The 15268-nt window shown below is 39.9% G+C and overlaps 1 protein-coding gene across 2 annotated transcripts in view; it reads left to right on the plus strand.

The window, feature by feature from the left end:
• The window catches only part of TRAF3 (TNF receptor associated factor 3), a 50507-nt gene that overhangs the window by 18044 nt on the left and 17195 nt on the right, over window positions 1-15268 (plus strand). For both annotated transcript variants that reach the window (XM_063118076.1, XM_063118075.1), the window contains 4 exons: window positions 1578-1745; window positions 4124-4204; window positions 8148-8222; window positions 11801-11893. In XM_063118076.1, coding sequence (XP_062974146.1) covers window positions 1578-1745; window positions 4124-4204; window positions 8148-8222; window positions 11801-11893 — 417 coding nt within the window. The remainder of the gene's footprint in view (window positions 1-1577; window positions 1746-4123; window positions 4205-8147; window positions 8223-11800; window positions 11894-15268) is intronic.

A 15268-nucleotide genomic window follows, 5' to 3' on the forward strand; every position in this document is an offset into this window, starting at 1 on the left:
TTTTCTTGTCTGTTGGTGATACTGAAATTAGTGTGCGTCTTACAATTGATGGCTTCTTACAATCGAAGAAATACGGGATTTAGCCTTTGATAAAAAGCCATGTTTTAACTTGGTGCCGAAATGAAGCCAGTGTCGGCGCCATTTGGTCCTCCAAGGGGAGGGCATGCCACAAGCGGGGTGCCACAACAGAGAAAGCCCTCTCCCATGTCCCACCATAGCATATGTTTCCCGTTGGTGGGACGCAGAGGAGGGCTCCTCCAACTGATCTCAGATCTCAGGCAGGCATATATAGGGAGAGGCGCTCCTTCAAGTACCAAAGTCCCAAGCCGTTTAGGGCTTTGAATGTCATTGCCAACACCTTGAATTCCGACCAGAAGCATATAGGCAGCCAAAACAATTCCTTTAAGACCAGTGTTATAATGGTCTTCATAAGATGTACCGGTCAGCAGCCTAGCTGTTGCATTTTGCATCAACTGCAATTTCCGAGTCGTCTTCAAGGGCAGCCCCACATAGAGTGCATTGCAGTAGTCTAATCGGGAAGTTACCAGCGTGTGGACTACTGTGGCTAGCTTGTCCCTGTCCAGGAAAGGTCGTAGCTAGTGGATCAGCCGAAGCTGACCCCAAGTATTCTGGGCCATGGAGTCCACCTGGGCTTCCAGTGACAAGGATGAATCTAGGAGCACTCTCAAGCTATGCACCTGCTCCTTCAGAGGGAGTGCAACCCCATCCAGAACAGGTCGTTTTCCCGATTCCTGGAGTTTTGAACCACCAATACACAGAGCTTCCATCTTATCAGTTCAACGCAGTGTGGAAATTCCACTTAACGGTTCAGTTTTTAAGGGGTACTCCCCACACATGTTCTGACTCTACCATTGTGTGACTGTGGGCTACTGTGGAGTTGAGTAAAATCCATCGTGACATTTGATTGACAGTTCCTCCGCCCTCTCTCCTTCCCTGGTCTTCCCAATGGTCTTCCCACCAGCTGTTGCTGAAAAAAAAACCCAATCCCGGCTACTCTCCTAGAGTGGCACTTGCTCCTTTCGCTGCTCTTGCCGGGGAACACTGTAGCCATTGGGAGACGTCAACGCAATGGAAAACTCCACGGAGCCCACCACACAACACACCAGTTTTGCAGCAATTCTCCTCTGCACAGTGTGGATATTCTGTGTGGAGTGTCCCCCCCCCCCCCAAAAAAAACCCTCCACCATTGCGTGGAGTTTTCCCGCCAGACAACACGTTTCTCAATGGTGATGTAAAAGCTGCACTGTGGAGTTCTAAAACCACCATTAAGAAATGTGTTGTCTGAACTGAGCCAACATAAAACTTATATAAACAGCCAGGTTCCTGAGTGTTTTTTCCCCAGTTCTGTGTTTAACGTAAAGATAAGTGTTTTAACATAAAGATGCTTTAACATAAATCTATGCTTTGATTAAAATGAGGGAGAGGGTGCTTTGACAGCTTTGCAGAGTTTGGGGTGGGGGTATTGGTTGACCTTAAATATGCTTAGCAAGGCTGATCATTGCTAAAGTAGCAAGAAACAAACAAAACCTGAGTGATTTGGTACATTTTTGCTTCAGACACATCTGAAAAATGACTGTCTGTTTGAAGAACTTCCATGCCCTCGTGCTGATTGTAAAGAGAAAATACTGAGAAAAGATTTGCCTGACCATGCAGAAAAGACCTGTAAATATCGGGAAACAATGTGTAAATACTGTAAAAGCCAAGTTCCAATGGTTATGATACAGGTGAGTGTATCCTTTATTTCTAATTTGCTTTAAAACTAAATATATAGTGAACGCTTTTAAAACTTTTAAATGGTATGGAGGCATCGCTCCCAGGAAATTGTGCCGTAGAGCCTATGAGCACTCATTGGAATGAAAACTCCCAACTTTCTTAAAACCTGCTCTGATCTCTCACACAATGGAACACAGTGTCCGCTACAAGAAGGTGCCCCATCTCTTTATTTGGGAAAATCTTACCAGGAAGTCATTCTATTTTTGCAAAAGGTTGTAAGCAGATGAGAGGGAGTTCTGCTCTTGATTAGAGGAAACCAGCTGCTTGGTTGGAGGCCTATTCTTTTTGTCACAAGACCAGTCACAACCATTTTAAATCTTATCAGGCAGCCTTTTGGTGACTCTCAAAATGAAACTGAAAAGCAAAGCAAACATTCTCTCTGCCTGTACCAGGGTGGGTGGAGGAATCAAAGCTGTGCAAGTGAGATTTTTTAATTGTTCTGTTTTAACTCAAGGATTCATAAACTCTACATGCCCTGTAGAGTCGGAAATCCCCTTTGTGGCTGAAGAACTAGTAAACTGATTTTCAAAGAAATAGTTACTTTTTGGGAGAAAGGTGTCTTTGGCATTGATTCTTAACGTTCTCATTACACCCACCCACCCACCCACCCACACACCCACATACATACATACATACATATATATATATATATATATATATATATATATATAAATTTAATGAAAACCAGCACAGAACTTTTATGCATATGCTAGCAGTTCTGATATAGGGCCTGTTCAGACAACACTCTAAACTATGGTTAGGCCACTAACACTTTTGCAGCAAATGGTTAGTGAGTGTGTTTAAACCATGGTTATGTAGCCACCATGGTTAGAAATGGTTCACAAGACATGCCAAATCATGGTTCAAACAACATGCTAAACCACAATATTTAGCTTAAAATGCTTAACCACCCGTAGGTTAAGTATCATCTGAAAGTAAAATCAGCGTCCACTGCTTAAAATGGTGCATGGCGATAGTTACACATTCTTCACAAAATAGTTAATTCACTTAAAATGAGGGGTGGGGGAATCCCCAAATGAATACATGTGGCTATTTTATATTTAAAGGAAAAGCAGGCGATGAGAAACAAACGAAATAACAACTGGGTTATATCCAGTGGCGGTTTGCCTTGGTGGATAATGTTTCCACTCATACAAGTCAAGGCATGTAATTTATGCCATTTCCCTCCGAAGTATTGCAGCCCTTAATTCCACTGCAATGTGATGGTTACTCAGGTGGTTAATTTGCCATTGTTGCCTGGTGTGTGTGTGTGTGTGTTTTCTCCCACACAGGGTGGTATAGCGTTGTGTGTGAACAGGCTCAGAGAGAGAAGGAAAAAGGTTTTGACACTTCGGTTTCAAATATATAGTTAATAGAAGCAAACCATATATTTAAATAAGTGTTGAGATACAATTGGCAACTGTAGGATATATGTTCAAGGGCAGCAAGAGCGATAAGATCTTCAATCCATTGAATGATAGGTGGTGGGTATTGATCCTTTACCCCAAGTATGTAAATTAACTCATGCCTAGTTTTCCAAATCAGGAGATATTTCCGCCAGTCATACATTGAAATTCAGTTTAACCAATTCAGAAATATCTCTAGGCACCTGTATTCCCAAATATGTCTAGACACCAGTGGAATTGCCATTTAGAAACTACATTTCCATTTATTAACTTAATTCAACCTAGTGGCATTAATTCAGATTTTGACCAGTTGATAGTATAACCTGAAAATATACCATAGAATCATAGAATCGCAGAGTTGGAAGGGGCCTACAAGGCCATCGAGTCCAAGCCCCTGCTCAATGCAGGAATCTACCCTAAAGCATCCCTGACAGATGGTTGTCCAGCTGCCTCTTGAAGGCCTCTAGTGTGGGAGAGCCCACAACCTCCCTAGATAACTGATTCCACCGTCGCACTGCTCTAACAGTCAGGAAGTTTTTCCTGATGTCCAGCTGGAATTTTTCCTGATGTCCAGCTGGAACCAAAGGCATCAATCATTAATTTTGGCATAGACGACTCTAACCTGATAAATACAAATCATCTACAAGGTTACCTTTGGCTAGTGCTTTCTTTTTCAAATAGTGTGCATGCTTGCCAATGATTTCAGGAAGGAAAGACCCATGGTTTTGTGCTCTTAAATAAGAGAATAAAGAATGTTTTGAATGCATATTGTCTGCTTTAGAAAATATAATAAATTCCATCATTTTTTTCCTGTTTAGTTCAGTGTATTGAGATAGAAATTATGAAGAGGACTTCTTTACTGTCTGAAAATTATTATGAACTTTCAATCATGTGTTGTCTGGTTTTTCCTGTCTTCCTCCTAGAAACATGAAGATGCAGATTGCCCTTGTGTTATGGTTACGTGTCCTCACAAATGCAGTGTCTCAGCACTCCTGAGGAAAGAGGTAAGAGATCATATTCCAGAGTCATTCATAAAAATTAAAGAATATCTTGTCCTATATTACTCTGCATAAAATGTTGTTTTTAGTAACATTGTGAAAGAAATTTGCCAGAAACAGCTCCTCTCTCTCTCTCTCTCTCTCTCTCTCTCTCTCTCTCTCTCTCTCTCTCTAAAAAGCAAATCTTTCTACTCCTAAAATCAAGTTTAAAGACATTTCAAGACTTCCAGGAAGTCATATTACAGATTTCTAAATAAGTAAATAAAAATAAATCTGCATTGATTGCATCCATTTTTTCCTCCCTTCAGTCTTAGCAAAATACTAATTTTAAATAATTATTTACTGTGGGTATCAGAGAAGAACTTGTAGGTACTCTGTAAGCATTAGTATTGTGTACTTAATATTAGTTAGAAGTTCGTAATCTGTATTATTTGTCCATTGCTTCTTTTTACCGAACATTAGGACAAAAATATGCTCTCTCTTTTTTTAAACATCAGATTTTGACATTTTATTCAGTCATGAAAACTTTAGAAAATTAAGAATTATTTCCATATGTGCTTTTTGTCAGGGGAGAAGTTTGTGGAAATTCTAGCTTAATATTCCCATGGATAAAATCCAACATTACTCCTAGAGTAGATCCATTGAAATGAATGGGAATTAACGTAGTCATGACTAACAAATACCATTCATTTCAATTGGTCTACTCTAAGTACATTGGATTTTACCCCTTGCCTGCTAATTCTCCCCTGCAAGAGCACTCTAGCCAATTTTTTTTCTTGGGAGGGGGGTGTTTCCCCAGCCATCTTCAAAACCGGAAATAAGCCCGGCTGGATGAAAGAGGACCTTGGGAGAGAATGTGTGGTGCCAGGGTTAAGCATCCCATATCCTGTCCTTTTGATTCTTTTTTTTCCAGTTCCCCTCCCCCTTCCACACACAACATACTGCACATTACCATTTAAATGTTATACATATTTGGGAAACATGCTGCCCAAGATAATGTGGTGTTCTACCTTTAGAGCATTTAGGTAGAACCAGGTTTACTGGGACTAATTAGGTAAAGACTGGATTCGCACAACACGGTAACCCACACTGAATGGTTGAGTGTGGGTTGTTGTTGAGCCATAGGTTGGTTATTGAACTGTGGGTTAATATGTTGTCTGAGTCCTGGATATATCCCTCAGGGTGGCTTGTTAACCATGCAGTATGGGTTGTTTTTCTTGAACAAGCCACCTTGACAGCCTATGGTTTGTAATTGGGTTGTTGGTTAGCAAGCCACACTGCATGGTTAACAAGCCACCTGTGGAAAATGTCCTGAGTTCAAACATGCTAACCCATGGGTTAATGTGCTGTATGAACAGCCCCAAATACTTGCTTCTTCTGGTGTGATGACACATAATACTTAGCTGTCTGTATGGGTTAATGCTGTTGGCTTCCTTGGATATAATATACTAAAGTTTGTTTAATGGTGGTCTATTATGGAAGTTGGAGGTGGTAGGTAAGTTGCTGGAAAGTGTTAACTAGATGTTTTTGATATATGTATGTGAGAGAACTTGAAGAATGCTAGGTATTTCATTGGATATAATAATAAGCTTTGATAGTTAACACAATTATAGGACTGTAGGAGGTGTTCTCAAATGGGGAGCAGGCCTGCTTCAAGTTGAAGTTGAACATGTCTAATCTGTTGTGGGGAATGTACTAAATCTCTCAAAGTGTTGCTAACAACCCCCCCCCCCAAGCATCTTTGAAAGATAGAGCAGCGTCATGACTTCTTGACTGCTGTGGGGCCTGGTCCTCTAAGAGGGTCCCAGGTTCAATTACTGATATCTCCAAGTAGGGTTAGAGAAACTGCCAGTCAGTGTCAACATTACTAGGCTAGATGGACAATATAGGGCAGCTTCTTTTGTTCCTACGTATTCTGCCTATAAGTGAAGTGATTTGAGGAGATGGTAGAAGAACCAGGTGAAGGAGTAGCACACACATTCTAGGAAATCACATAGTTGCATGTGAGTTGTCCAGGTTTGTCGTGAGCAGGCAGTACACAGATAATGCAGTAAATATAGAACAAGACAATTGTAGTTTAATAAAGCTTAAAAAAAACACATAGAGGCAATCTGAGGTTAAGCCCTTGGAGAATTTACCTAATTTAAATAAAGAAATAAAAAAGATGATCTGAAATCTGGGTCCAGAAATATTGGCTTGGCTTACTAGTCAGCCATTATTCGTGGACACCACCAACTCTATCCCCTTCCCCAACTCTTTTTGCATGCTCAGAGAGCTTGGTAGAAAAGCAGTATCACTTCTAACTTGTGCTGCAGGGTGGAGAAGCTAAGAAAAGTGGGAGCCTCTTCCGCTGCTTCATTTCCTAGCTCTGAACTTGAATGCAAAGGTGATAGCTTCAGGAAGGGGAGATACTACTGGGTGACCTGTTTGTGAGGGGGCCAGGGGCATTTCCTCCTGGTGAGCTGGCAAGTGGATTTGTGGACAGCTGGAGTGAAAATGCATTCCTTGCTATAAGCCATTATTTAGTAGCACATCCTGTCATGGTAGATTTAGGTCTATGAAAATGAATCAAGGCCAACTGCACCCTTCGTCAATATGGATTTTTGCCCGGGCTGATGTCAAGCCACTTTGAAAACGTTTGATCCTTGAGAATTATAGAATGCTTATTGCTGTCTGTCTGTTTTCTGGGGTTGTGTGTTCCTTAGATTCTTTTGCAGCTTCTAGTGCATAAGAGTTTCTGGGTTAGCTCTTTAAAATCCTTCTAGATTCTTTGTGCTTTGAAAGTAGGGGCACATAGCTATTAGTCCCATTGCAGTGCTGTAGAACACCTCTGAAACTATTTCTTCTCTACCTACCTAATACACACAATAAACAAGAAGTCCTCGTGGTCCTGCAATCATTCCCATCAACTGTGAGGATGAACTGAGGACCGAGGCAAGTTGAAGCTCTATAGAGATTGAACATGCTGTTTGAGAGCTTCTAGGCACTGAAATAGGCAACGATAAACCATACCCTACAACAGCCTTTGCCCCCAATCTGGAGACCTCATGATGTGTTGGGACTACAACTTCCAGCATTCCCCAGCCAGTCATTCCTGGCTGGGGAATGCCTGGAGTTGTAGTTGCAACACATCATGAGTTCACCAGGATGGAGACAGCAGCGCTAAAAGATCCTAAAGCATTTCATGGAAAGATAAGGACCATCATTACATTTATTTACTAGTTGCCCTTTTTCTTCCTCTTATCTGTTTTGTCCTTAGTTGCTGTCCTCTAACCCAAAGCTAGCTGAATTTCCAGAGGGCTGTAAATGCTGAGTGTGAAAGAACTTTTTGCTACTTAAGTAATACTTATTTCTGCGTGCTGCTTTAGTAACTATGAGACCTGCTTCCGCCCCCCCCCCCCCCCAATTACAAATGTATATGTTTGTTTCATGCAATATTCGTTCTAAGTCTCTGTCATTTTGTTCTATATTCTTATCACTGGGAATCTGCATGACATGTTTGGGAAAAATCAGTTCTGAATTAAACTTTTTGGTGGTGGGTTGTTGGGGGATGTGCATTAATACAGCGAAACCATTATCAAGAGTTGGTTGGCTCAGTGGACCATGGATATTAATGTGCCTTTTAGAGGAATTGGTCTTCAGAAATCAAAAGTTCATGGAAAACACATGGAAAAAAACCACTTTTTTTGAATCAGGCTAAAATGGTCGTCAGATAAGGTTTCACTGTAGATGTGTCACTTCGTATATTCTATTGGAATGTTCATGTGATTACATGTGTTTGTGTATATCCCCAAGTATAACTACAGGTAATATGAACACATGTTTTTGAAATAAACAAACAAACAAAAACCAACAACCACCACACAATAGCGTGTGCCCTTTATATTTTTGAAACCATATTGTGCATACATTTTCCGTCAAAAAAACTCACATCTTTTTCCTATTGCAGTTGAATGCACATTTGTCAGAATGTATTAATGCCCCAAGTACCTGTAGTTTTAAGCGTTATGGCTGCACTTTTCAGGTCAGTATATAATAATTTATATACTTGATGAAAGTCTGCAATAAGAAAACAATATTATTGATAGCTCTCTTGACTGGACTTGATGTCTCTTGTTATCGGTTAAAGAGAAATGCATCCAGTTACTTGAGTCATTTAAAGCTATGCATTGATTTTTTTTCCTTAGAAATTTTAATGTGTAAAGAACACGTTTCCAAGAACAATGATGCCAGGATTTCAGTAATCTCTCTCTTACGTAACAAATTTATTGAATTTGGAATATGAAAGATACTTTTTCACTCCTCAAGAAAGCAGACTGTGATTACTTCAACTCTTGCTGTAATGAAACTTCCCAGTCCTTACTGCTTGTCTACAATAGACTCCATAACAGGCTTAAGCCACTGAAACAGTTGATGTGCAACTTCTGCTACTGTGCATTTCTCTGGGTTATATGCACAGGTTCCATGTTTAGGAAATCATGCTCAAAGAGATTGAATCGTGTAGCATTCTTAATGCATCTGAGCAAGTAGGTTCATTTTCTAAACTCTGAACAGCACAAATGAAGCTACCAGAAATTAATGACCACAGTAGAAGATGGGAAATTTTTGAATAAGACTTTTCACTATATTTTCTTTGCAATATATATTTTCCCCCATACATGATATCACTAGCAAAATCCAGCAAGATCCAATAAAGAAGGGGTATGCATGAAGAGTAGCTTATTCAAATAAAAAATTATACAGGGGCTGGATAAACTCCTGCCTGAAACCTTGGAGAGACTCTGCCAGTCAGCTCCTGTAGATAGACCAGTGGTCTGACTTTGTATGAGGCAGCTTCCTGTGTTCTTAAGATCCAGTCTAGACTGTAGGCTTGTCATTTATGTTTGTTTGTTAATTTGAACTTTAAACCTCCTCTTAACTCAAATATGAACTCACAAAACTCTTGTGTGCATCTGCCCACTCCAAGCTGAAAGACATGTGTTTTGTGTGAGGGGAATATTGATCTCCAAGTGATCTACAGTTCTCACTGTTTTAAAACTGGCTTATATTTGTAGTGTAGGCATGCCATAAGATCAGTGTCTTCCTCCAAGGGATTCTTAACACCTGATGCCACTGGGAACTTGGTTACAACCAAAGCATTCAACACAGACACAACTGCTCTCGATGGTAGAAATAGTCTGTCTTGTTAGCACTGCTTGCTCTTATCTTATCACCATTCGTTATTTTTAATGCTGTGTGTTGTGGATATATGTATGTGGGTACATATAGTTTGAATACAATATACAGAACATGTACTGAAGACCATAAAAATACTCAGTTTGCAATTTAACTTGTTTCCCCCCCCAAAAAAATTGTCACACACAGTAAAATATAGTATGACTAAAATGAGATGCAAATGTGGTCTTCACCTTACATACTCTGCATATTATTTGCTTTGTGTGTGACCTTATGTAGCAGTTAATCATACTGATGTGTGTATTTCTGTAAGGATAGCAGATTTACTGATCATCTCAAAGCCTTAAGCAATGGGCCAGTTCGCATGTAACAACAGCCCATTGGTTAAACAATCCATGGGCTGTTGGGGACAAGAAGGAGAGAATGGACGTGCTGTTTGCAGTGGAGCCACCTCTTCTGTTTTTAACCAACAACCTACAATAGGCCCGTTAGAAGATCGTTGAGTGTGACATGCAAACTCAAAGTGCTGGGATGTTTAGGAGCTAAACAACCCAGTGGTTAGCCCAACAACAAAATTGGGTTAACAGCTGGGCTGCTAAGCGAGTTTACATGTCACGCTCAACAACCTACAAGCAGGCTGATCGTAGATTATTGATTAAAAGTAGGAATAGTGGATGTGTGGGAGGCAGTGCACCTGCTCATCTCCACTGTCTCCCACTTGTGCATGGGTTGTTCAAACCATGGGCTGTTACTATGTGTAAACTAGGTCAATGTGTTCTTCAAACTCTCTAGAGTGGGAGATTCTACTCCCTGTTCAAACAGTGCTGCCATTTCTAGGGTTGATGAATTAGTGTCCACCTTTTTTCCTTTCATTTTGTTCTCTATTCACTCAGTGAAGACATACATATATAAAAGCATCAAAACATGTGTAGCTTAAACACTTTTTTGATTACCTGGAAATTTTTATATACAATCCCCCAAATTCTGCTTAATTCATAACTAATTTATTTTAAAACTGCAGGTTTAATATAATTGTTTAATATAACAATTTTAATATAACCATTCTCCCAAAGCTTACAGTGCCCCAGTCACCGCATCCAACTGCCCTGTCTGAGCTGACATTCATAGAATATGAAGCTCATCTAGGTATGTCTAACTCACTGGCCCTGTTCAGACAACACGCTAAACCATGCTGCTTAACCACAAAATGGTTAACAGAATCCCGTTAACCATTTTGTGGTTAAGGAGCATGGTTTAGCGTGTTGTCTGAACGGGGCCAGAGTAAATATATTACACTACACCAGCATCATGTTCCCACAGTGGCTAACCAGATGCCCCTGGGCAGCCCACAAGCAGAACATGAAGGCAGTAGCCTTCTCTCTTGTGTTCCCCAGGAAATAGTATGCAGAGTCATACTGCCTTCGATCCTTGAAGTAGCATGTAATTGCTGATAGCCATTTGCCATGAGTTTGTCCATAACCCTCTTTAAAGCAATCTAAGCTAACAGCTGATGGCCACAGCAGCAAATTCCAGTTCTGGGCTGCGTGACAAAGTCCTTCATTTTGTCTGACCTGAATCTCCTGCTAGTCAGATTCATTGGATGACTCCAGGTTCCAGTGTTATGAGTGAAGGAGGAAAACTTCAATGGGCAGTTTCCAATTTGATGCTGCTACTAATGTTGTGCCTGGTGCAAGTGATGCTTAGCGTAGCACAACATAATTCACATTAGCGATAGTGTCAAATTGGATGCTGCCTCTTCCCTCCACTTTGTCCACACCATGTGTAACAATGGAACTTTGCCCGGCATTCAGTATCTGTGTCGTATGGACCATCTTTCTCATTTCAGCCTTACAGCTCCAAGGCTCTGAAATTGGAAGGGGAGATGCAGTTCCTATGGTCAGCAGTCATGGGAGGGGACAGTTTAGTGGAATGGGATGGCTTGTTCGTGATTCATCTTTTAAAGAGATATTGGCACTGTAGAAAGTTGAGCTCTTGTCACTCTGCTCATCTTAAATTCTCTGTATCCATGTACTGTTGAAATAAATAGGGATTTGTTTCAGGACAGGGTTTGATGGATTGAGCCTTTACCATCTGAAGGCTGACTAGTGTGTTTTCTTTAGTGGTTATACAAAAAGTTCTGAAATGCAAGTTAAAATACAAATATTTTCTTGTATAGTCGTTGTTTTTTTAAAGAAATGTAGGAAGATGTTTTGGCCCAACACTCCTTATTAGAAAGTTGGTTCTGTGTTGTATATGATTATTATTATTATTATTATTATTATTATTGTGGATTTCTTATAATAATATGTCTGACAATGCATCAGTGGGTCAATCGCAATATTACTTTGTGGAGGGTGGGTTGGTGCTGCATTTCAGTACAGGTTTGGTTAAGAAATGAAGTTGGCTAAAGCATATTCTTTGTCACAGGGAACAAATCAACAAGTTAAAACACATGAAGCCACCTCAGCAGTACAGCATGTAGACTTATTGAAAGAGTGGAGTAATTGTCTAGAAAATAAGGTACATCTCCTACTCACCTTGTCCTTCATTACTTTTATATTTTATAAATCTAATAGAGGTACAGTTATGAGAGTTGAGAATGGCTAGTAAAATACTTGTCTGTTTCCAAAAGCAATGAAATCACTTTAGTTTCAAGATTAAAACCCCCCACAAAACTGCATCAAGGGTAAAATAAGAAATATTGGAGGAGGTTTTCATTAATTGGTAGCACTCTTTAACTGGCTAATGACAGTTTTCTCCATCTCATAAAACAAAGCAAGTAATATAAATACTGCATTGCTACTGGCTTTTTTCTTTTTCTTTTTAAAAGTTTTTAATGGGGGCTACTGAATTGGTTCAGTATTGAAGGAGGGCCAATAGCTCATTGATAGAGAACACCTTTTGCATACAGAAGGCCCCAGATTTAATTCCATGCATCTCAAATGTAAAGGGTCTTGATAGTTAGGCCGAGGTCTATTTGATCAATTACCCTGACTCCTTTTTTTTTAATTAGTAGGATTTTAGTTTCTCAAAGGATGCTTTTTTTTTTTGGCCTATGAAAAGTGTGCTAAAATCTTTATGCTCCAAGGCAAAATTGATTTGTTTTTCTACGTGGGATCTAATCTCGAGTTACAGATCATATTATTGCTACCATCTCTAAAGACCAAGAGCAAAAGCTGATTGGCATAACACTGCTCACTTGTCACTATTTTTATAGGGAAGATTTGGGGGGAGAGTGTATAGAGGTGTTGACTGACCCTTATATTAGTGCAAATTGAGACCCAGGAAACAAAAGCTCCATATGCAAAAGGTGTGTGTGTGTGTGTGTGTGTTTGTTTAGGATGTGAGAGACTTTGTTGGCAAGAGGCTGTAGCAAGCTTTGGTTAGCAAGTATATTTTAAAGAAGGTTAAAAAAATACAGCCATTTCACTTCCCACCTCTTTAAATACCTTCCAGTTTTAACTTAAACAATTTGAATAACTGGAAATCTAATGAGATTGTACAGTTACTGGAATCGTTAATTGTGCATGCTATGTATATGCTGATAAAATTAATAATGATTAATATGATTTTCTCTGCTTAAAGTCTGGTTAAACCCATGAAAAGATGAGTGCAAAGAAGGTTCTTTTTTTCGCTTAACTGAGCTATACCTGCGCTGCAAACTTCAACAGTCATTCCCTTTCCTCAGCAGACACTGGAAAGTAAAGTTCTGTGAGCATGACTAAAGAGCTCTACCAAAGAGTTCTGGCGTCCTCACCAAACTACAATTCCCACAATTCTTTGGAGGAACCCACGACAGTTAAACTGTCTCTTCAGAAATGACTTTACTATTTTTTTATTGAAGACATTTTTGTATGTATGGAAATAAGTTGCAGATTCAAGCCTTGCTTAGACATTTTTCCACGGTATGATGTCAGTGCCTGGTTGTTTCGTTTTGTAAATGATAATTAGAACTGGTGGAGTTTCCAATATCAGTCATGGTGATATGAATTCAAATTTAGAATCATGTCCCCATCTCTGATAAAACCAGTTAGGTGATGAAAGAGGATTTTTTTTTTGCCTGTGGCATAGTTAGAGGCATTTTATCAACTCTGATATGAACTGAGAAGTTTGCTCATTTGTGGTTTCGTTTCTAATAATAGTTTTCTGAAATAGTAATAGAATGTAATGTTCTACTGTACTTAATTGGCTTGCCCAGTGAAATAGCTGGAAAATGGCAAGTACCACAAGTATATGTCACGTGGAAGAGGAACCAGTAAGTGAAGGATTTTTATTCCAGATGCTTATCTTGAGATTGATGGCCCCAGGGACAACAAGATGATGTGCATCCCTTCTGGAACATCAGCTTGTGTAATATCTTCTAAAATCTAGGTTTTGGGGTGCTTGTTTTGCAACACTAGGCCAGGGCACATGTCCCTTCTGTGATGTCTTGGAGGATTCTTGGGTGTCCCTTCTGGGAAGTCTCATAGAGCCAGGATCTACGGGAGAGCTTAGATTGAATGTACTACTTCTGGTAGGGCAACTAGTCTTTGAATTATGCCACCTTAGAGGGCTACCTATAATCGGCTTGAGTGGTGATGTTCACCCTGTCCCCATGTGAAATAAGCTAAATAGACTTGTCCCAGCTTTGTTGTCTCTTGGGAATATGAAAGCTCTATCTCCTTAGTATTTCTGTGCCTTAAAACAGTAGCTTTCAGCAAGTGCAATTTCGGTTTGGGGGCAGGGAGAAAAAGGAAACTTTTTGTTTGGGCATGCATGTGTCTTGATTATAAAATAAAGGCCAATCACTTTATAAAGAATTTGTCCCCTCATCTTAGGATAGAAATTTGGATTCTCCCCCCCCCCCTTTTAAATACGGACACAGGTGTATTTTTACTGTTCTTGATAGGCAGTATTGTGTTGGATTCATTTGAGAAATTTTCACAATTTTTTAGATGGACCACAAATGGTGTTCCTTGGCAGTCTCTGATATTATTTCAGGTGCATGATGAACATCCTCTCTCTAGCTGTTTTCTTTACTGTTTTGCTGATGAATGATGAATGTAATGAACATGTTTTGCCAGAACATGAGGGCAGTGTTCCAGGTGTGAGATGTTTTAAGGAAGAAAAGCATTGATGAATGGAGCAGAGATCCTGACAGTGTTCCATGCAGTGAATAAAACATGATAGTTGTTCTTTGTGTTTCCAGTACATAGTTTCGCAGGCGGACTAAGAATTTTAAAAGAACAAAAACAGTAGTTAATTTCTTTTAGAGAATACCTCCAGTGCATTTCCCCTGCTCTTTCATATTGTTCTCTGAATGTGTAGCTTTCATTCACAGAAATCATTACAGGCTGTTTTGGCTTCCTGCCTTTACTTGCAGAATCACTCACATTCCATAGTTACAATAACTTCAGCCATGACCACAGAAGATGCCCCCAGTGAACTCATTCTTTTTTTAATCACAAAGGGGTTGAAGCAATTTTAATCATCCTCTCTCTTTACTAAGCAATCACGGCCTGGTTAATACGGAGGTCTTGGACAGCCAGCATGGATCACTGTTGAATAGTGCAGTTTGCTTATCCCCAGGAACTAAATGTTTGGAAGGTTTGAAAAAGTACACTTCGTTTAGAAGAGTTACGACCATTTTCTTTTCCATCTTAATGCCTACTAATTCAGTATTGAAAGGCTGAGAGAAAAAGCCATTAAAAATGTTCACCTTCTTCATGGTCTCTGTGATTCACACATAGAGGTCATGTGCCTGCACGGAACAGTCATTCAGAACGTTCTAGAACTAAACAGAGTTTTAGGTGGGAGCTCTGCCCCACCTCCTCTGCGCATGTTGAGGCGTGGCTCCCAACTGCCTCTCAGTTCCGTCTGCTGCAACAACTAGCTTCATTTGGAACATTCTCTCAC

The sequence above is a fragment of the Elgaria multicarinata genome, chromosome 2 (assembly GCF_023053635.1).
Source record: "Elgaria multicarinata webbii isolate HBS135686 ecotype San Diego chromosome 2, rElgMul1.1.pri, whole genome shotgun sequence".
Lineage (NCBI taxonomy): Eukaryota > Metazoa > Chordata > Lepidosauria > Squamata > Anguidae > Elgaria > Elgaria multicarinata.